The following is a 23,983-nucleotide window of genomic DNA, read 5'->3' as shown; positions in this document are numbered from 1 at the left end:
GTCATAAACGCCAGCGCCACCTACATATTTCATTAAAATCAATCTTTCTTTTCAAACATGCATTTCACAAGGTGTTTCCATATTTTTGTCCATCCACTGTATGCCCATGCGATATTGCTGTTGAATTGCGTTTTATGGTTTAAGTGCGAAGAATATGATATTTAATAAATAAAGGTAGCACACAAAATGTTAAAAAAATCCCCTTGAGTGTTATGTAAAATCTGAAAGCTTTCGGATTTTTTTAATGTCTGAAGCAAGCAATAAATAATAACTTAAATTTTCAGATTGCTGAAGCTGCGTACATTTGGATGCAATATCGAGCAATACAACGAAATTAAAGAAATGCATAATTCGCCATCTTACCGTATTACTTAATAGTTGTTAAAAATATCTCTTCTGAAGATAACTTCATTTATTCTTGTTATGATACTTTACATGAATAAAGTAAATAAAAGAAAATGATGTCAATATTAAGATCTTAAACAGTTGTTTGAATCCCAACAACAATCAGATCTGCGATATTTCTCGAAATTTTTAGTCCAAAGGGATTTGAATCCCGAAGGACTATTAGTTTCGTTTTGGCATTTTGCGTCGGACTCATAAATGTCGGTTCACTTTTCAAACTGTTGCCACAAAATGTTAGAGTCCTGCATTATATTTGAAGAAATTAAATAATGAAAAATCTGCATAAATGTATGTATATTTCTCGTATTGTGATAAAACAACGGTACATAGAGTCATCGAATTTTGAATAACGTAATCCTCCAACGAATATGAGCATGTGGAAGACCAAATTTGAAATTTGAAATTTGTTTTATGATTGATTTCCTATTTTTTAAAACTTTGACGAATTTTTGATTAACAAACTCAAGGATTTCAAAGCGAGCAATGGCAACGTTGTGCAGAAAAAACATTTTTATCTCCAGCGCGTAAGATATGCTCGTTTTAAAACAATTTTGCGATATTGCTGTTGCACTGGATCTTATGGTTTAAGTGCGAGGAACATGATATTTAATAAAGAAAGGTTACACACAAAATGTTAGAAAACGCCCCTTTGGACGTAATTTAAAATCTGAAACATTTCAGATTTTTTTTTTTTTTTTTTTCATTGAGATTTTTCTTGATAAATCTTAAGTTGGTCCGTGCAGGTAAGGGCATCAAAAAGAGAAAGAAATATTGATTATTTTACTCAAAGATGACTTACTTTATCTTTATTTAAAACTTAAAAACAAAATTTGCCTGAAAGCTTTAAATATGGATGCATCCTTTTATATTCTTATAAATGTAGCCAACTATCGATGTTTGTTTTTGAACTAGATGATGTGTCTTTGAACTAGACGATGTATGTCTTTGCACGTCTTGCGCTTAGTGCATTGGATCTCCTTAAAAGGGGACTCATACACCTTAAACCCCTCATGATTTTCGAATATGTGACTGTTGGAAGAATTGGGATATTTTATTTATTTTAAAAGCAATTACTTCCAACTTTTTACAGCTGACTGCATAATATAGCTGCTTTGGAAACTAGTAACCATAAAGTTTGTGTTGTCACAAATATTTCTGTAATTTAATTTTCTTTGTGACAAAATATTTCCCCATGTTTCCACCTTGCGTGCATGATATTTTAAAAATGGCTAATGGTACATACTTGAAATTGGATGGAATTCTTTATATGGGCACTATTTTCTAACTGAACCAACAATCTGATGAATATTTCAATATTGAAATATTTTATGGACGAAAACATTACAAATTTTGTTAATAAAATACATTTTATAAACTCAACTCAAAATAAAATAAAAATTTACCATGAAATTTTTAGAATTTTAGGTTCACAGTAGTTTCCAAATGTTATAAAAGCTATATATTAAATATGGAATTAAATTATGAAACATAATGTTTTAAACTGTGCGCGCAAGTTGGAAACATGACGAATAATGTTGTCACAAAGCGGATTAAATTATAAAAATATCTGTGGCAACACAAACTTTCTGATGACTATTTCAGAAAGCAGCTATATTATGTAGTCAGCTGTAAAACGTTGGTAGTAATTGCTTTTAAAATAAGTAAGTTATCCCAATTCTTGCAACAGTCACCTATTCGAACATCTTATGGGTTTTAAGGTGTATGAGTCCCCTTAATAATGCTAACATCTCACATCAAAAAATAATCTTCCTTGTGTATTTTAGCTAATTTAATAAAAAAAAAATCAAACATATTCGTAAAACTTGAATCTGCAATGTCCACGAAACATTTGTCCATCTTGATAGTCTGTATAGTTATAAAATTTACGAGATTTCTTAGAATAACTGTTTTAAAATTAAAAATAAAAAATTCAACATTGCTTGATTGACAGTAACTATACCATACCAATTAGATATTTCTGTACTGGGTAAGTTTGCAGGAGCAATCTTTCTTGAAAATTTTATTTCGGAATTGACTCTATATAATGTATTATATAAAATAACTATGTATTCGTTTCCGTCAGTTTACATATAGTGATTTTTGCATTCGTTGTTAAACTTTAAAATACGGTGCACTATTTACTTTTAAAATCTTAATTATAGTTTATATAAGCGCTCGGCAGTCTACAGTGTAAAACGGTATACAGTTCATATCAATCGACGTAAAACGTACTATGAACTTAAATTTTATTGCAAAAGGCTAGGTGTAAGAACAAAATTTAAAAAAATACGGAGGCTTTCAGATTTTATATTACGCCTATTTTGTATGTTACATTTATAAGTTATTTCTCCCACTTTCCTAGCGTGCCTTCGTGGTGTAGTGGTTCTGCACGCTGGGCCGGTATTCCAAAGGTCCGTGGTTCGATTCCCGGCGAAGGCGGTCACTAATTTTTCATTTTTTCGGCCTCCAAAAAAGTCCTAATGTCTCTACAGTGACGCCCGAACTAAAAGTTGTTGGATGACGATTCTCCATACCCAGGGTTTGGCGATTGGGTCCCCTAAAAACCACAGTCGCCCTTTAAAAAAGGGAGTATATAAGGTATTTCTCCCACTTTCCTAGCGTGCCTTCGTGGTGTAGTGGTTCTGCACGCTGGGCCGGTATTCGAAAGGTCCGTGGTTCGATTCCCGGCGAAGGAGGTTGCTAATTTTTCATCTTTTCGACCTCCAAAAAGGTCCTAAAATCTCTACACCTTATTAAATATCATGTTCTTATTACTTAAACCATACAAAAATTTAGTTCAACAGCAGTATCACGAAATATTTAAAAAGAGCATATCTTTACAATTTCTGACAGACAATCTCGCAAGCTGGAGATCAAAATGTTTTTTCCGGACAGTGTTGCCACTGCTCGCTTTGAAATCCTTGCGTTTCTTAATAAAAAATTCGTTAAAGTTCAACAAAATGTGAAACAAATAATAAAACAAATTTGAAATACAAAATTTTGGCTTCCAGGTTCCCATGTGCGGGTGGAGGACTACGTTATTCAAAATTTGATAGTCTCTAGGTACCGATGTTTTATCACAAAGCGAGAAGCATACATACATTCATGCAGATTCTTCGTTATTTAATTTTTTTAAATATAACGTAGGGTTCTAATATTTGGTGGCATCAATTTGAAAAGTGATACGCCGTTTTATAGTGGACGGCGCAAAATGTCAAAACGAAATCAATAGCCCTTTTGGGCAAATTGCCCGTTAGGGCTAACAAGTAAGAACTTCAAGAATATCTGAACATGAATATTCTTCAATTTGGGAATGAGAAAGAAAGAAAGCACTTGATCTAAATGCATAAACGGAAACTTGTAAATACTGGAAGATTGTTTGGAAAATATTTAATTGTTTATAACATGCTTTTATTAATTTCCATTTAAAGTCATTGCAGCTGAAAGAAAATTACACTTTTAAATTATTAAGTGCTATACCATTGAAGTAGCACATACCATTAACGTAATTATCCTTCGCCCTGGATACGTCATAATACATTCTGTCCTTTGCTTCTGAAGCGTCCACACGATCGTCCCTCAATCTGAAAATAAGAAAAGAACCAAATTATTTATGTGAGATTAAATTTAAATTTTAAGTCAAGAAGAATTTGAAGTTTAAAACAGTCTCTCTTGGATCTATAAATAACAGCACATGCAATTTTTCTCAAATACTGTTGTTCTTCATGGATTCGTTTAAAAATTAATGTTAGGTCATTAAGTCAATTTTCCTAGTTTTTTGTTATCTTTTATTTACTGCTAAATTTGAATAACTTTAAAGTTTAAGTTTAAAGAAGTGATGTTTAAGTCATTTTCTGATGACTTTATAACCGATGGTAGATGCATTTTTTTCCAAATGTTATTTTTCATGGATTTCTAAAAGAATGGGCATGAGTAAATTAACTTTTTTAATTCTCTGTTGCTTTTACTTGCCATCTATGTAAATAACTCACTCAAGAAGAAAACGAAGTTTAAAAGAGTTTCTCATGTGTATATATAACAAATGACAGATGCATTGTTTTTCTACTTATTATTTCTTAAAGCTCTGTTCAATGTACCAAAGATAATTCAGTTAACTCTTATAATTCTCTATTATTTTTATATTATTGCTCTATTTTATTAATTCTCTATTATTTTTATATTAATTCTCTATTATTATTTATTCTCTATTATTTCTATTATTTTTATATTTTATTAATTCTCTATTATTTATTTTTTATTAATTCTCTATTATTTTTATACTAATTCTAAATCGAAAGTACGGTTGTGCACAATCAAAGTGGTATGGTATGCTCTGGTATATTTAATCATGGCAAAGCAGTCGAGGGCTATCGGCCTATGAGGAGGGATACCTTCGTGAAGGACTTCTAAAGGAAATACACGTTATATGCGTGGAAAACCACGAGAACTCTCAAGTACCCAGTCTGTTCTCCAGGATTCTAACCCCGGACCGAACTACCAGCGTTGAACGACTTCACCGCTCGGCCGATGTTGGGCCTCTTTCCCTTTTTTCTATTTTCCATATAAAATTATGAAATTATGTCTGTAGAGAATTTTGCAAAAGTTGTAGAGACATTAAGTATGTTTTTGAAGCAGGATGGATGAAAAATTAGCAACGCTAGGAAGGCAGGAGATATACCTTATATGCTCCCCCTTTTAAAGGGCGATTGAGATTTTTAGGGGACCCAGTCGCCAAATCGTGGGTGTGGAGAATCCTCATCCAACACCCTCTTAGTTCAGGCGCCACTGTAGAGACATAAGGTATATTTTTGAAGCAGGAGAGATGAAAAATTAAAAACGTCTTCGCCGGGAATCGAACCACGGAATACCGGCCCAGTGTGCAAAACCACTACAACACGAAGGCACGATAGGAAGACGGGAGATATACGTTATGAAGCAACAAAGTATATTCAGAGGTAATCAAGAGCATAATTCTACAAAACCTATTTCGATATTTTTTATGGTTAGTATAATTAACAGTTCGATGCCTGTAAATAAAGCATTTTTTAACTATAAAATTAAATTACTAAAATAGATCTAGAATTTGACATGTTTTTTGAAGCTGATCTCTTAGCAGTTCGTATACATAAATCTTTTTTCTGGTAGTTTTATTGAACTATAAGCAAAGATCCTTTATTTAAAGCGACGGCAATCATATTTATAAGATCGATTACTGTAGAAAGTGGTCAACTTTTAATGGCTATTTCGGAACTATTATGAAAACAATTTGCGACATAATAACACTGATGATAACAGTGGCGTAGCGCGACAGAGGCAGCAAAATTACACAATTAATAATGACAATAATATCTTTCCCTTTCTTTAAGGGAGTGTAGCCATCTCGTTTGCTCTAGCGACTGACAACACGGACTGTATTTACCAGTTGTCAAGGGTGTCCGCCGATAACATCGCGGACGAAAACGTCGCGGACAAAACATCGCAAAGAGAAAACATCGTGGTACAAAACATCGTCGTCGAAAATAAAGCGGTTCAAAAACTTCGCAGTTTAAAAACGTCGTCGTCGAAAATATCGTGGTAAAAAATAAAATATCTACAAATCATCGCATGACGATAACATCGCAGACGTGCTTTTTTTCAGGTTTTAATAATTGTAAATGGATATTCCCATAATGATTTGTGAGCGCAAGGTGTAAAGAAGGATAATTTTTACTTTCACATTTTTTTATTAACTAATAAATTTTTGCTGAAAAAGTAAGAAGGAAACTTAAGTATAGAAAATTAAATGCAACTTATAGATTACACTTTTCATGAAAAATTACCAGTAAAAATGTTATAAAAAATTATTTATTAATGGCCTTTGTTAGTTAACTATGTCGGTTTAAAATTCTATTAAGTGCTATAGGTTGCATTAATTTTCTATACTTCAGTTTCCCTTTTATTTTCTCAGCAAAAATTTACTAATTAATTAAAAAATATGAAAGTAAAAATTATCCTTCTTTCCATCTTGCGCTCACAAATCATTATGGGAATATCCATTTACAGTTATTAAAGCATGTCTGCGATGTTATCGTCAGGCGATGATTTGTGGATACTTTATTTTTTACGACGATATTTTCAACGACGATGTTTTATACCACGATGTTTTAGAATTGCGATGTTTTATCTTTGCGATGTTTTCTCCCACGATATTTTGTAGCACGACGTTTTCGCCTTGAGTTGTTTTCTCCGCGACGTTTTCGTCTGCGATGTTTTCGGCTGTAACCGTTGTCAAGCGATAATTCCAGTGTTTTATTTTGTGCTCGGATTGTTCACAACGAATATTCAGCGAGAATTAATTCTTTCGTATAAAGAATAAATTCCAGATAGTTCAAATAGTCTAGTCACAGTTCGTATGTCTTTATAAATCACGTTTGTTTTGTGTGTGTGTGCTAAGGATTCTTGCAAAATACAGCGTGGTGTCACTGTGAGTCTAGCCCATTACTTTAAAAGTCCGATTGAGTATCTTTACCATTACACCAAAAGGGCTCAAGAGGGGCCTGCCTTGTTTTCTTATATCTTAATACATTTTTAAGATGTATGGTAGCATATATAAGGTAGGAAAAGTTTTCGAAGAGAATTTAAACAAAAATAGTAACAAAAAATGTCTAAGGCAACAAAAACAAAGACGTTATATCCTAAAACAAAAGAGCTCCACATCCTCCATCCCTCTGGAAGGTATTCTTGACTGTTCAGAACTTTAAGTAGAACAAATCAGACAGCGTTATCAGCGAAGCAATCCCTGCTCGTCTTCCTCTGACAAAAGAAAGAGAGTGGAAAAGTCCCAAATCCTGAGTGAAGAGATAGAACAAAATGTTCCGGCCATCATCCCATTTGTTCGGTCGAACTGTTCGTTCTTCCTTCATTTGCATACGCGTTTAATGAAACAGCCACTGCGCGGCGGCACACTCGCTGGTACTTCACCCCCTCCTTGCTTCAGAAGGCCCGGTGATTAATGAAAATCTTTGCAAATGTAATTTTAAGCGCCTATTTTTCGCGCCTATTTTCACTTTTCCTTCTGCCTTTTGAGAAAGAATTAGAAGCAAAGTGGTTTGGGAGATTTCAGTTTCTATCAAGGGTATTACCCTAGGCTAGTTTGACTGCCACTATTTGAAATGGTGTAATTACTCCAAGTGATTACCCTGGAGTCAAAGTCAAACTTCTAAGTAGCGTTTGTGAACTGAGAAATGATAAAAAAAACATTTACAAATACTGAACAAAATCAAATTTTACTGGTTCAGAACATTAAATCACCGACAGCCCACATGAAATCGACAAATTGATTGTACGGTCAACTTCCTAATTACCCGTAATGCATTTACCAAGCCCTGTATAAAAGACGTTAAGCTTGTTTATTGCGGACAGATGCGAAAATTATCATCGCAAATCATTATCTTAAAACGAAATTATCAACAAAAGATATAAAAAAAGAAACGTAAATGTGGAGCAGCAATAAGGTATGATGTCATAGCATTTGGAAGTTGTTTCTATTCATAACAATACGCAATTTAATTATGCGTACAGGTAATCCTCAGTATATGAAAGGGAAATAAAAAATATGTAAAAATGTAGGAAGTGTAAAAATTTAATGTATGAATGTAATGTATGAAATGTAATATATGAATGTATAAGTGTAAAAGAAATGTTAAAAATGTATAAATGTAAAAAAAAATATAAAAACGTATAAATGTAAAAAACAATTACAAAAACATATAAATGTAAAAAAAAATTAAAATATATAAATGTATAGTCTAATGTATGAATGTATAAATGTGAAATTTGTATAAGTGTAAAAGAAGTGTAAAAAATGTATAAACGTAAAAAAGCTATAAAAATATATAAATGTACAATGTAATACATAAAAAGTGTAAATATGAATTTATATTGTTTTTTTACATATAAATATGAATTTAAATTGTTTTTTACATATAAATAGCGAATTTGAAGTAGTGGCAGGTGATATAAAAAGTGTAAAAAATATGAATTTATATTGTTTTTTTTTTCACATAAATATAAATTTATATTGTTTTGTTTTACATATAAATAGCGAATTTGAAGTAGTGGCAGGTGATATTGCTTCGAATTACCGCATATATCAAGGGTCAGCTGGAAGTATTTCAGATCATTATTTAAGGAATTACAGCGCATAGCCACTTTTTTAATGCAATGCACATGTCTACAAAATGGAACGTGTATAAAAGAACAGATTTGTTCAGAAATGTTGAAAACGTACATCTGATTTAAAATGCTCTTGTTTGACCTGCAGCACCATAATTAGAAACGTACTTCAACGCAGAAAGAAAAAAGAAAAAAAGGAAGAGATGTGATCTCTGACTTATACCACCCGACTCCTGATCGTCTGCTTTCCACCGGGGGTTTTCGATTGATAAGCGGACATAGATAAGGGGCGTGAGAAGCTTTTGTTTCGAGCGTCCTTTCTACCGTTTGAAATCCAATTTAACCGTTTGTCTTTTTCAAAAGCGCCCAACAATGGAGTCGGTAATTCAGACGTCAATCCAGGCAGAAGGTTTCTTTTTAAAAATAAATTAGCAAGCGAATTTGAAGTCACCGGTTTGTTCTAGACCTCTTAGAAACTGAAGATAGGATGGCAAGAATCGTATCTGTTAATTATCACGTGTTAGAAGATTCTTTTCCTTTTTTTCTTCCTTCTTCTCCCTTTTACTGTTTTCGAATTTGTTTTGTTTATTTTTTTTAGAAGAAGTCCTTGGAAGGATCTGAATGGAATGCTGAGACGGGTATAATAAATGATAAGAAGCATCAGTGACCTCCTTGTATTCGAATATATCATTGTAAAGTGTTGTTGGGTTGCTATGCGATTGAGTTTTTAACTAAAGCGATGGAGTATACGGAATGTGGATGCTACTGTAATTGAAGTGATAAGCTTTTTGCGTATGTGCTGAAGAAACACTTGCAGCTTAGCATTTCGATACAAACGGATAAACGTTTAGATAATATAAATAACTGAAACTGTAAAAGAATAAAAAGTGTTTTATAAAAGATTTTACTAATTGCTTTTTTCAGAAAATAGATTTCTATTTGATAGATTCTTAAAAATGCTAGTTTCTTATTTTTAAAACAAACTGTTGTTATTTTCTCGCTCTTTTCCGCATGTCTTCGTGGTGTAAAGGCAGCGCACTCGGCGCGTATTCAGGTTCGAGTCCTGACGAGAGCATTGCACATTTTCCCTTTGCTGTCAAGCTACTTCGTTGTTAAGTTACCTAATCTTGGCCGTATTGCAAGTGCCTTCTAACATTATCCGGTTAGTTTAGTAGAGGGCCAACTACGTTAGGTAATTGTCTACAGCTTCTGATAAGTCAGTTTAGTTTAGCACTAGATTAGTTTCTTATTTTCTACATTAATGTAAAGCTCAAGTGGAGGTTTTCCTGTAAGCCCGAGAAGGGGCCAGCTGTCATTATTTCTTTGAGTGAATAAAAGGGCATTTTAACCCTTCTCTGGACTTTGTCGTTTACACACTTGGACTCAGCGCTAAGTCGCTACATACCGTATATGGTGTCCGCCGATAACATCGCGGCAAAAACATCGCGGACGAAAACGTCGCGGAGAAAACAACGCAAGGCGAAAACATCGTGCTACAAAACATCGTGGGAGAAATCATCGCAAAGAGAAAACATCGCAGCCCTAAAACATCGTGGTACAAAACATCGTCGTCGAAAATAAAGCGGTTCAAAAACTTCGCAGTTTAAAAACATCGTCGTCGAAAATATCGTGGTAAAAAATAAAGTATCTACAAATCATCGCATGACGATAACATCGCAGACATGCTTTTTCCATACATGCTTTAATAATTGTAAATGAATATTCCCATAAAGATTTGTGAGCGCAAAATGTAAAGAAGGATAATTTTTACTTTCACATTTTTTATTAACTAATAAATTTTTTCTGAAAAAGTAAGAAGGAAACTTAAGCATAGAAAATTAAACGCAACATATAGATTATACTTTTCACGAAAAATTACCAGTAAAAACTTTATAAAAAAATTTTTATTAATGGCCCTTGTTGGTTAACTATGTCGGTTTAAAATTCTATTAATTGCTATAAGTTGCATTAATTTGCTATGCTTAAGTTTCCTTCTTACTTTTTCAGAAAAAAATTATTAGTTAATAAAAAAATGTGAAAGTAAAAATTATCCTTCTTTCCATTTTGCGCTCACAAATCATTATGGGAATATCCATTTACAGTTATTAACGCATGTTTGTGAAAAGCATGTATGAAAAAAGCATGTCTGCGATGTTATCGTCAAGCGATGATTTGTAGATACTTTATTTTTTACCACGATATTTTCGGTGACGATGTTTTTAAATTGCGAAGTTTTTGAACCGCTTTATTTTCGACGACGATGTTTTGTACCACGATGTTTTAGAACTGCGATGTTTTCTCTTTGCAATGTTTTCTCCCACGATGTTTTGTAGCACGACGTTTTCACCTTGCGTTGTTTTCTCCGCGACGTTATCGTCCGCGATGTTTTTGCCGCGATGTTTTCGGCTGTAACCACCGTATATACCCGCGTATAAGTCGACCCCCCTACTTCGATATGAAAAATTCTTATAAAATAAGAAACCCGCGTATAAGTCGACCCCCCCCCCACACTTCCGAAATCGATCAAGAAACTTCGAAAAAATTTTTAAGTACTACATTTATTCAAAATCATCTGAGAAAAAAAAGGAAATATACGATAAAAAAATACCTTGGTAAATAAACAAAATCAAAATCTTTCAACGTGCGATTCATGGTCACATTCGCCAAACATTTCATAAAACTCTTCTGTCGTCATTGGCTCGTCATCATACATATTTTCAGTCTCGAACTCTATATTGTTACAATCACTACTAGAGCCTTCATCGTCATTTTCACTTTCAAAAACACTTTCAAATCATTTTTTAAATGATTTTATAATCATTTCAGAGGGTATTTCGTTGCAAGCATCTTTAACCCACTGAGCAATTAATGTAATATCGGGCTTTTTAATGTTGCCTCCCTTTGTAAATGTTGAATCCTATGTCAATCCATGAATGAACATTAACTATTATAAATACTTATACGTACGTAAAAACTACTTTTCCGAAAATTCTTTGGTTTAATCGAAACTTACTCTAGTTAAAGTATGAAACTCTGTGATTAGTTCGTTACATAATTTAAGTCATGAAATTACTTCAAGTAAGTGACTTATTTGATAAGTCGTCCAATTTGAGTGCGGGAAGAAAACAACTGCATTATATAAAGAAATTTTTGAACTTCCGATTCTTTTAATTTTTTATGGCCCCGCGTATAAGTCGACTCCCCACTTTGAAGTCTTTTTTTTTTTGTCCAAAATATCTCGACTTATACGCGGGTATATACGGTAATTCAGTAAGTTCCACTACGTGCATCATAGACAAAGTAGTTAAGAACATTACAACGTTTAAGACTCTTGATGCAAGGAAGACGAAAAGGAATTAAAATGTGTTGTGTTGTTTTTCATTACTGAGATTGATTAAAAATGGGTAAAACTTCAGAAACACAGCAAAACATGTCTGAAGCAATCAACCGTGATTCCACATGATTCTGGTCATCTGTGGAAGTGACCATCTTAGGCGAATGTTTAACCATATCGATATGTATTTATGTTCCCAAAAATGCTGGTCACTTTCAGAAGCGGTTGTCGTACGCACATGGTGGCCAAGAAGGATTTAATTCGTTTTAATTAAGGAATTGTAGTGATGTACCATTATCGACAGCTTAGGTGAGTTTGAGGTTTCACTCAAGCAGCACAGATCTACATTTTGCCTGCTTGCACTCTGTCTCAATCTTCCTGTATCGAAGATACGTAACAAAATGGTAAAGTTATACTGTGTTTCTCCCTCTTTCTGCATGTCTTCATGGTGTAATGGTATAAGGTATTTCTCCCACCTTCCTAGCGTGCCTTCGTGGTGTAGTGGTCAGCTCACTGAGCCGGTATTTCAGAGGTGGTCCGTGGTTCGATTCCCGGCAAAGGCGTTGCTAATTTTTCAATTCTCCTGCTTCCAAAAAATGTCTAATGTCTCTACAGTGGCGCCCGAACTAAAAAGGGTTTGGATGATGATTCTCCTCATCCAGGATTTGGCAATTGGTGCCCCAAAAATGCCCAGTCGTCCTTTAAACGGGGGGAGTATATAAGGTATTTCTCCCGCCTTCCTAGCGTGCCTTCGTGGTGTAGTGGTCAGCACACTGAGCCGATATTTCAGAGGTTCGTGGTTCGATTCCCGGCGAAGGCGGTTGCTAATTTTTCATCTTCCAAAAAATGTCTAAAGTCTCTACAACGATATCACACTCGGTGCGCTTTCGAGAGGTCCAGTTTCGAGTCCTGGCTAGGGAATTGCTCATTTTTTTACGTTTACAACATCAAAATAACATAATGACTCTAAAAGGTTAGTAAAATCAATGTGTATATAATGAATATCATATATACGGTTCAAAGAACATACTTATCGATACTTCATACACTATTTGAGACACTATTTGAATGTAAAACAAGGGCTCGAAATAGCAATTTTATTGCTCTCTTTTTATCTGGTTAGCTGCAGAAGATGTAAAATTCTGGACCTGGAGGCTTCGTTTGTTAGTAGCGAAATTTACGTCTATGGTTACTAACAAAAAACGCAAATTTGCATGTTTTAGCCTTGGAAAGAAATATACTGTTACCGACGCAGACAAGCAATTCATTCAACTCCTAAGGTACGTAATTTATTTAATGTATTAATGCGCAGTTTAATATAAATTTGTATTTACTATTTTATTTAATACAATTTTATTAAAAATTTATTTAAATAAGTAACACGAACATGTCCAGAATGCATTTTAAACAAACACTTTCTGATGGCCAGAGTTCAGCAACAGCTGTTGACAATGAGTAGAACATATTGTCACGGCTGACTTGAAGCTGATTGTACTAAGATTTGCCATACCGTTGTGCCTCTCGTTCCGATATTTCGTCCATTCCCATAAGATAGAAGATTGAAAATGTTAAGCATATGAAATATTTAGCAGTAAACAGGCGAGAAACATTTAACTGTCTACTTAACACATATGCAGAATTTAAACTACCGTGAACATATGTACATCGGTGACCATTTGTTTCTCGCCAAGGCAGAAACGCTCTAATTACCATTTCTCGTCAAATCCTCTATAATATACAACTATTCAATAGAGATTTCATGAACCTCTCACTGGATGCCGAACCCAAGACGAAGTACCATGTTCACCGTCGTAACCACTTGAGCAAAAAATGTTTCCGAACCCGGAGTGAACTGTGGTTTGGATTCAATTTCTGCTGAGATAAGGCGGGTGTACTTATTAAGGCGGAAACTTTGTAACTTATCGAAACATAAAAATGCAATTTCCAAGACAAATTCTTCGTCGAAATATATACGACAATTAGATACTTCAGAAAAGTAAACATGAAAAGTTAAATATGCCCTCGCATTCATTCCAGCCACGGATCTTATCAGTTGAGTTGGTGGTTCACAGTTTCACCACAAGACCAGACCAGTGGGGAAGATGTACTTATTCTTATAAACTACCGTATCCCAAGAAAAATATCAAATCAGTTTTGCCGTATATTTGCTATCATACTTAGTGTTTAACCAGTGTTTTCAAAAATAACCTTACACCGTGTTTTCAATAATATCTTCCTTTAAATGTTTGTTGTACCAGTTGTAGCAAAGCCCGTTTAAACCGACTTTAAAGGTATATCTTCTGAGTGAAATATCTAGAGATAACTACCAGTTATTCATGCTTATATAAAAGAAAGCCACTAAGATCCCGTGTATCTTGTTTAAGTCGTATATCTTGCCTTCCCTGAATATCATATTTAATATGAAGAAAGCCACAAATATGTCCATGTATCTCATATTGCTGACAGGATCACCAAGACACCCGAAAGTCTTCTTATTCGCCTGGGTTCAAACCAGCGTCGAATCACCACTCTTCAGCCGTCTTATCTACTTGGCCACTTATTTATGCGTCATTAAATGTTACCAAAATGATTTGATTGCTGCAGAAGATAGTTGACGAACAAAAATCATAAAGTCTTACATAAAGAAACTAAACAGAACATATTTGAACAAACATCATTATTTCTCATTTAAGACTCTCATCGAAATTAAATCGAATACCTATATCCCAGAACAAATATTTTGAAATATTACGCGCATCACCCGAAAACTTATGAATAATAAAATGCTGTTCTAAATGCTAAAGGGCATTTACAGTTCCCCCCAGCTTTTTTTTTAATGTGGCTTACGTAACTGCTCTTTTTTAAATGAAATTTTTTACTATTTTTTTAGCCTGTACTTGCTGCCTTCTATTCATTCTCTTTTATCTCTCCCTACCTTTACAAAAGCACATTCGTCTAAATTAAAAGCACTTTTTACCCGCCGAATAACCCTTTCCAAAAATGCATATTCATTAGTAAAGAAGCAAGGGGTCCTGTAGGAGAACCTACGGAACCTAGATTTTGAATAATAATGAAGTCCCTACGCTTGCCTTCTTTCTGACATATATACGAGCGCAAAACGTCTTTTAACTCCTTTTTGACCAAATTAAGCACCCCTGGGAGAGGCAAAAGAGGGCGCTGCAGTCGAGCTGTGATTATCGCTTTCTTCTATCTAGATGTGATACGAAAGGTTTTAAATCAAGATCTTTCCTCTTTTTTTTTATCTTCTTTTTGTTTGTTGCTAAAAATTTTTGCAACTATATCTCCCGTGATTTTTTCCTTTTTAAATATTTTTTCCACTACTAAGATTTCTTCCGAATACGCATTTTATTTTCCGAGTCTTTTTTGGATTTTTTTTTTAACCTTGTCCCTTTGCGAGGTCTTTTTAACGCTTTTACTGTCTAATTACTTACAGGCGGAAAATAAATAAATGAATGAATGAATGAATGAATTAAAAAAGAAAAGAAAGAATTCAAGAATATATTCATATATACGTATTCGCTTGAAAGACGCTAGAGGTAGAGAAAAAAAATTAATGCCGAATTAAGCAGCGAGAAGGGAGAAAAAAACGCACATATGATTAAAGTTATTATGAAAATAATCTTTCAAATGTAAATTCGAGCAGGCCCGCCGAAATACAATAAATACTTCTGTTAACTCATTTTAATATTGCAGACAGATGCAGGTGGTGGAAAGGAGAGGAAAAATCCCTTTAATGTGGCTGCGGAAATTAGAATAAATATCGCGATCTCTCATTTCTTAATCTTCGGCTTAATTTGGGGAGAGAGACCGTGCCATTTTTTAATGCGTTAAATAATGCGTCGCGATTTAGCGGGCTGTGGAGTTAAAATATCCTTAACGCATTAGCAGAAAATGGAATTTAAGATCCGGAATGGAGTCGTAATTTCTAATTGTTTCTAAATACTCGAACGGTAAATGTTTGAAATGGTGAAAAATTGGTAGGTTATTATGCTTCTTAAATTTCTGAAATTTCATTGGTTCGTTTCAAGTAAATGAAAGGCAATCACCAATGAGGGATATTGAAATTAATATACATTTATGAATGGTAAGTAAAGTTAATTTGAAAAATATGCTAAAAGGTTTCATATTTTAACGTTCGTCCTCTCGCAGTCTACCAATCTGCTGTTTCACTCACACCTACTAATCCATTTTTTGAGTCTTTTTAGCTTTATTATTAAGCATAATTTTCTTTGAACTTACGCCATATACAATTAAATATAAATATTACAAAAGTAATAAAGCAGCATACGTTTAGAATTCTCGATGCAGCATCAAGTGTTGGCATATATTTTTCTGGGTTTTTTTTGGGGGGGGGTCATCATATCAATACTCAGTTTTCTTACTAAAATGGCTTTATGAAACTTTTTTAAAAATATTTTTATCATTAACGTTTTATGTATTATTGTATTCAATTCAACAGCAAAATCACAAAATATTTAACAAACAGCATATTTTCAGAATTTCCGATAGACAGGCTCGTGCCTTGGAGACAAAAAAGCTTTTCCCATACAGCGTTGCCACCGTTCGGGTTTAAATCCTTGCGCTTCTTAATCAAAAATTTATTAAAGTTTTACAAAATATGAGATAAATAATAAAACAAATTCGATTACATATAGGAATCAATTACAGTACCAATTATAATTATATAGTGACCGGACCCAAATGGTAGCAAAGTTTGGCGACTTTTGACAATTTGAAAACAACAATAAGTCGCCAAAATCATCGCCAGTTGGCGATATCTCGCCAATTTAGCGAGACAGCCTTAACTTAATGCTAAATAGATATGTCCTGTAATCCTATTTTCCCGCAGAACTTTGTGTTTTCAAGCATTTCATGTTACATTATACAAAAGATACTACAATTTCACATATAATTTCTCTAAAATTATTAACATGCATGCAAAATTCGTATTTTATTTTAATACTTTTCTTTAAATTTTTTGTTCATATTACTACATTAGATTTAGGAAAACGAATTATTTTAAAAATACGAACGTGTTTTTCAGAATCCAGTTTGAAATGTTGCAACAACTAACATAAATAATAACTGCCTTATTAACCGGTAATTATTATCTCTTGGTTTTGGATATAGTAAATTCATTTACATAAAGCATGCGGAAGAAAGAAAAACGTTCGCCCGTTTACAATGGTGAAAGAAAAAGTGTGTATCGCGAGAAAAACCTGAGATATTTAACAAGCTTTCGCACTTCCACTTATTGCCACCGGTTCGACTTTCTCCTCAGGATATCTTCTATCACTGGAAGAAAAATAGAGCAAATGGAACTGGATTAAAAAGAAATTGCTAGAAAGAAAAAGAACTACTACTACTACTACCACCTAAAATATTTCAAGGGCTTTTGTTTGGCCAGGAAGCCGATGGGCCTGGAATTCACGATGGCAAAATTGAAATGAACTAAATTCCGCTATGTCATCTATCACGCCGGTGTGACAGGCAAACGCGACGGGTTTTCGCCCTGACCAATGACATCAAAGACGAGGCGGGGCTAGATTTCCTTTTATGGAATAAAAAGCGAAATAATGTGCCATAAAAAGGGTACAAATGTCAACTATAATGACAAATTATTTCGTTCTCTTTGCGGCCATTCATCATGCGGGGGGGGGTGAGATCATTTGCAAAAGTTCGGTTTGGCACGCAAAGCGGAAGGAACTAAGATTCAGTCTAACTTCTGTTTCCGATCGTAAGTAAGAATTAACTTCTCAGAAGTAAACGTAAGTCTATAATAACGTCCCGATATTTTTTTTTGTTTGTCTGAGAATACCAAACGATAAAAAAATGCCTAATTACTCAAAACGCACGTACTATTATTCGATAAATGACAGATAAATAAGTCAAGAAATGTTGTTCAAATATTTGCTACATTTGAATAGCACCTTGTTTAACTGTGATGTTGGCTTACCAACATATATCAAGTATTTGCTGAAAAGCCTCGCCGTGGGTTGTTGCTCTCTCGAAAGGTATCAGCCACGATGTATTACTTAGGCAATTAAAGCACTCTGAATTGGGGTCAGTTTAAATTACAACAGCATAAAAACGCTCGTTCATCAAAAAAGACTTAAGTAAACTTAAAAATAGTCACAGAAAAAAATATTTATTGGATAATTTAATTTAAAAAAATCTGAAATGTTTCAGATTTTAAATTACGTCCAAAGGGGCGTTTTTTAACATTTTGTGTGTTACCTTTCTTTATTAAATATCATGTTCCTCGCACTTAAACCATAAGATCCAGTGCAACAGCAATATCGCAAAATAGTTTTAAAACGAGTATATCTTTAGAATTTCCGATACAGAGACTCACGCGCTGGAGATAAAAATGTTTTTTCTGCACAACGTTGCCATTGCTCGCTTTGAAATCCTTGAGTTTGTTAATCAAAAATTCGTCAAAGTTTTAAAAAATAGGAAATCGATCATAAAACAAATTTCAAATTTCGAATTTGGTCTTCCACATGCTTATATTCGTTGGAGGATTACGTTATTCAAAATTCGATGACTCTATGTACCGTTGTTTTATCACAATACGAGAAATATACATACATTTATGCAGATTTTTCATTATTTAATTTCTTCAAATATAATGCAGGACTCTAACATTTTGTGGCAACAGTTTGAAAAGTGAACCGACATTTATGAGTCCGACGCAAAATGCCAAAACGAAACTAATAGTCCTTCGGGATTCAAATCCCTTTGGACTAATAATACCGAAAGATCTGTATTTTATAACTTGTTCTGTCCTAGAAAAGTATAAAATGCACAGAGATATGTATATATAATGTTAATCACACATTTCATTAATTATTACAAATTACAAATTTTTTAAAAATTATCTATGCTATTATGAGGTGTTTCCTCCTTACGTTCTGCATGCCTTCGTGGTGTAACGGTAGCACACTCGGCGTGTATTTGAGAGGTCCAGGTTCGAGTCACGGCCAGGGCACCATACATTTTTCCTTTTTCATGAGTTACAGAAAGCAAGTAAGTTGCGTTCAGGATGAAATCGTAATTCAAAATGAGTTAATTTAGATTCTCAGCGCATTTCATTGGATTAATAATAATGCTGTAAAATTATTGTTGGCTATTTTAGTTCCATTTACGTTTCCAGCGTTATGCAAGACTCATAATATGTCTCTAAATGACGCCGTGCAAAGAAATACTTTTATTTTTAGAATAGAGAGGGGAAATATCAAATTAAAATCAAGTATTAAGGCGTTACTGCCAGTTTAAAATATAATTTATATTTATATATTTTTCTTAAATGTGTAAGGTATCAAAATATGAAGAAAAATTTATTACCAAGTTAAATTTAATTACGACGGTACTTTAAATACTTAATTTTAATTGCATACATTTAATTGCATCTTGTTACGTCACGCTCCTAATTAATAAGATATGTGCTAAGAAATCCGTTATTTCAAAATATATGATATTGAACTAAAGGTATTTCTCCCGCCTTCTTAGCATGCCCTCGTCGTGTAGTGGTCAGCACTCTTGACGCATGTTCAAGAAGTCCTAGGTTCGAGTCTCTGCGAGGGGATTGCTCATTTTCCCTCTTTCCTGCTTTCAAAAAATACCTAATGTCTCTACAGTGGAGCCCGAACTAAAAATAGTGGTGGACGATGATTCTTCACCCCGGAATTTGGCGATTGGGTATCCTAATCCCCAGTCCCCCTTTAAAAGGGAAAGTATATAACGTCTTTCCGCCTTCTTAGCATGCTTTCGTGGTGTAATGGTCAGCACACTCGGCGTGTATTCGAGAGATCCGTGGTTTGAGTTCCGGGGAGGGCATTCCTCATTTTTCATGTCTCCTACTTCAAAATAACCTAATATATCTACAGAATTACATATCAGCAAAACTATTACAGATATATATTTATATATTATTAACTATTTATATATTTTTTACTAAATTTAGCTTATGCAAATCGATAGGAGAAAATTTTTCAATGGAAGGAGAAAATTCTGCATTTCTGAAGGGAAGGTTTGTCTAAATGAAGAACTCAATAGGGAAAAAGACGCTTTTTAATATGTGTGCTAATATTAAGGCACTTTAGAGTTCAGAGAAATCAATTAAAGTTATTGCTACGACGAGTACATTTCTCTGTCGAATAGGACAACTGGTTCAGGTGAATCTCACATTTCAGCTTGGTGACTTGATGCTACCAACTATATCCATGAGATTCACAGCTTTCAACTATTACATTCATTTCTCCTCAGCCATCTAACTGCCTAACCCTCGTTGATGCCAATGCAGTTGCCAGCCAAAGACTAATCGGTCAAGTTAAAGGAAACTGCATCCCGGAATTGAACTGTGACAGAGCCATATCGACTATCATAACCAGACTTATTACAAATCACTTAAAAGGGATGAGGATTTCTGCAGACGGACGGCGTAGTTACACCAACATTTGTCCTCATTGCCCAGATGACATCCTACTGTCTCGCCATCACATCTTCAGCTGCCCAGCAATCCAGGCCAGACTGTTTGGCATCGGCATTGAAGACCCAGCGGACCTACTTTATACTGATAGAGCTGCCGAGGTTGCAAAAGCTGTCTTTGACAGCTTCAGAGCTATATAATTGCACTTTGCCATAGACACGACATCATCATCGACTACATTCATGGGAAGTTGATACTCTGAGAGTGTCTAGAAAGAGGCAAGAGCAAGCAGGGAATTTCAAAGCGCGGTACGTAAACCTACAGACTGCGCTTGCTGTTCATTCCACACTTTCTGCTTCTGTGCTGCCACTTTAACGCAAAGTTTCGTGATTGATGCTGAAAACATTAGAGCGATAAATATTCGAGGGAAACAATATGACAATTTTTGTTGTTACCTATCTCACTCGTCTGACAAAGCTTAGCACAAACCTACGACAATCATCGTCGCAAGGAACCATATGCGCCTGTCGTTGGCAAGAGTCTTGAGCATCATATAGGTGACAGTCGGATTTTATATCAGTTCCACCCCTCCCGGGGTCGGTTCCGAGAGTCTCCACCCCTCTTCCCTTACCAGCAAATTCTCGAGAGAATTTCCCACTCGTTGCGTATTTAGAATGCCCCCAAGCCTCCCATGCCATCACATACACTATATATTTACATGCCTTCACCGGGATTCGAATCCGAGCACTTCAGAACGGCAGTCAGCCTCGCTAACTACTATCCCAATTGGGCGGCACAATATGAGAGTAAATGCAGTATTATGTAAGCAGAGTTAAAGTTTTGGAAAAATCATAAAAAATAAACTTTGCGAAGTGGTAATTATACAGTTGTCGCTTCTGCTTTCTTCCCAAAAATCTTCATTGTTGATTCCAAATAAGTTTCGTCGTAGCTCAAAACAGTAATATTCTTTCAGGTTATGGCTGTCAATTAATTTCTGCGTCTAAACAGATCAACGTATCAGAAGCTTTATACGTTTTAATATGCGGCTAAATTACGTAAACTAATTTTTACAAGACGGGAACAAATATAAACGCATATCAAGAAACTGTAAGCATGCGCATTTACAACTGCAATGCATGTGATAAAACAAAACACGTAGCTCATGCTTTGATAATTCGTAAACGGGTCATAATAGCGAAGCATTCTCGATTCATGCGTAATGCGCTTACGGGATCACAAACCTTCGTGCGAACGGAACACCTGTCGGACCTGAAAAAAAGTTTTGAACTTCTCCGCAGTCAAACTTGTACCGACCACCACTGCCCCAAGCTGAAGACGGCGAAGGCATTTAACTTCCTAAAAATCCGCATCATCGACTTCTGGAGCTTGCTATCAACTCCAGCCAGCGTCCTTCTGCGCGTCAATCGAAACCTGTAATTAAAGTTTAATTTCGTTCTCAGACTAATGAGCCAAGAGTAAAAGAGTTCCCACCAGAACGGGGTGGGATGGCGTTGATGTTTAAATTAACATCCACTTCGTGTCCTCCCCTCCTTCATTGCACACACAATACATCTCGGGGCTGGGCGAGGTGCGTGGGACATCAGGGTACAAGTCTCGTGTATATGAATATAACAGGAAATATAGGATCATTCTGTCTCAGAGTGATTAGCACGGGCGAGAGGCTTTAAGGTTGGAATGCGGGATTAAGACATCATAAAGGCTTAAAATTTCGGTCTTCTCTTCATTAAAAGCACAGCGAAGAATAGAACGTTTTGTTGTTCTTCATCCTCTTCGCCCGTACCTCCCGCCCACAAGAAGGTCTTGCTTAGAAATTCCGTTTCCTGAGTGTTTCGGGAAAGATTTCATCTGGGTACTCCAGAGATCTGGAGCAGAGGGGATGTACAATGTCTCTGACAAACCATCGGGAAAGAAGGGGGATTTGGGATTTTCAGTTTGCGTTGTAAACCAGATATAATTCCCCAGAAATGCGTTACGTGATTAATGGGGAGAATTCTTTAAAAAGTTGCTAAGTTTCCCAACGCCGAAGGACAGCTCTTCTGTATTCGAGTTTAAGCTCAGATACGTATTACATTATGAAATGTGGTAATGTATTCTTTACAGCAAAATAATCCCGACGCATTTCCAAAGCCATATTAAGAAGAATACTTATGACATAATTCTGATTTCCATATATAGAATTTATTACCATAATTATATTATAAATTATTTCGATTAGTATCAGCCTCTTTTAAGCCATAACTTTAATAAAAATTAGATAGCTGGTAAATATCTTTTTCTCAGCTAAAATACAATATACAGTATTTCAGAGAATGGGCATCAGGGTTTGAAATTTATATGAAATACTGATTATGTGAAACGGGTGGAAAGAACGTTTTTTGAATTCATTGTGTTCAAAAGAAATATTATTCGCGCTTTGTTTTTTTAACTCAAGAGAGACACTAGCCTCGAATGAGATAGTTTGGAAACGACTTGCAGCGAAACACTGAAATGCGTTTTATCACTTCTCAAACTGTTGCCACTAAATATTATCACCCTGCATTATACTTAAGGGATCTCATACACCTTAAACCCCTCATGAACTTCGAATATGTGACTGTTGCGAGAATTGGAATATTTTATTTATTTTAAAAGCAATTACTTCCAACCTTTTACAGCTGACTACATAATATAGCTGCTTTGGAAACTAGTAACCAGAAAGTTTGTGTTGCCACAAATATGTTTGTAATTTAATCCGCTTTGTGACAACATTTTTCGTCATGTTTCCACCTTGCGCGCATGATATTTTAAAAATGGCTAACGGTGCATACTTGAAATTGGACGGAATTCTTTATATGGGCATTATTTTCTAACTGAACCAACAATCTGATGAATATTTTAATATTGAAAACTTTTATGGACAAAAACATTCAAAATTTTTTTAATAAAATACATTTTATAAACTCAACTCAAAATAAAATAAAAATTTAACGTGAAATTTTTAGAATTTTAGGTTCACAGTAGTTTCCAAATGTTATAAAAGCTATATATTAAATATGGAATTAAATTATGAAACAGAACGTTTTAAACTGTGCGCGCTAGTTGGAAACATGACGAAAAATGTTGTCACAAAGCGGATTAAATTACAAAAATATTTGTGGTAACACAAACTTTCTGATTACTATTTCAGAAAGCAGCTATATTATGTAGTCAGTTGTAAAAAGTTGGTAGTAATTGCTTTTAAAATAAATAAGTTATCCCAATTCTTGCAACAGTCACCTATTCGAGCATCTTATGGGTTTTAAGGTGTATGAGTCCCCTTAAACAAGTTAAATAATAATAAATAATAAAGAATCTGCATGAATGCTTGCCTGTTCCTCGTATTGTGAAAAAATAACAGTACCTAGAGTCATCAAATTTTGAATAACGTACTCCTCCCCCCCCCAAACATGGGCACGTGGAAGCCCGAATTTTGAATTCATTTTATTATCTATTTCATATGTTGTAAAACTTTAGTGAATTTTTTATTTAGAAACTCAAGGATTTCACCGCGAGTCGTGGCAACACTGTACCGAAAAAAAAGTATTTTTATCTCCAGCTCATGAAACTGTCTACCGGAAATTTGAAAGATATGCTGTTTT

At 34.6% G+C, this 23,983-nt stretch overlaps 1 protein-coding gene across 2 annotated transcripts in view; it reads right to left on the bottom strand.

Annotated features, from left to right (window-relative positions):
- LOC118185374 (dachshund homolog 1-like) overlaps nt 1–23,983 on the bottom strand; it is a 546,499-nt gene that overhangs the window by 141,924 nt on the left and 380,592 nt on the right. For both annotated transcript variants that reach the window (XM_085824377.1, XM_085824378.1), the window contains one exon: nt 3,904–3,989. In XM_085824377.1, coding sequence (XP_085680503.1) covers nt 3,904–3,989 — 86 coding nt within the window. The remainder of the gene's footprint in view (nt 1–3,903; nt 3,990–23,983) is intronic.

The sequence above is a fragment of the Stegodyphus dumicola genome, chromosome 9 (genome assembly GCF_044657685.1).
Source record: "Stegodyphus dumicola isolate Sdum_Otavi_A_Nest chromosome 9, ASM4465768v1".
Taxonomy (NCBI): Eukaryota; Metazoa; Arthropoda; class Arachnida; order Araneae; family Eresidae; genus Stegodyphus; species Stegodyphus dumicola.
This window is presented reverse-complemented; position numbering and strand designations above follow the sequence as displayed.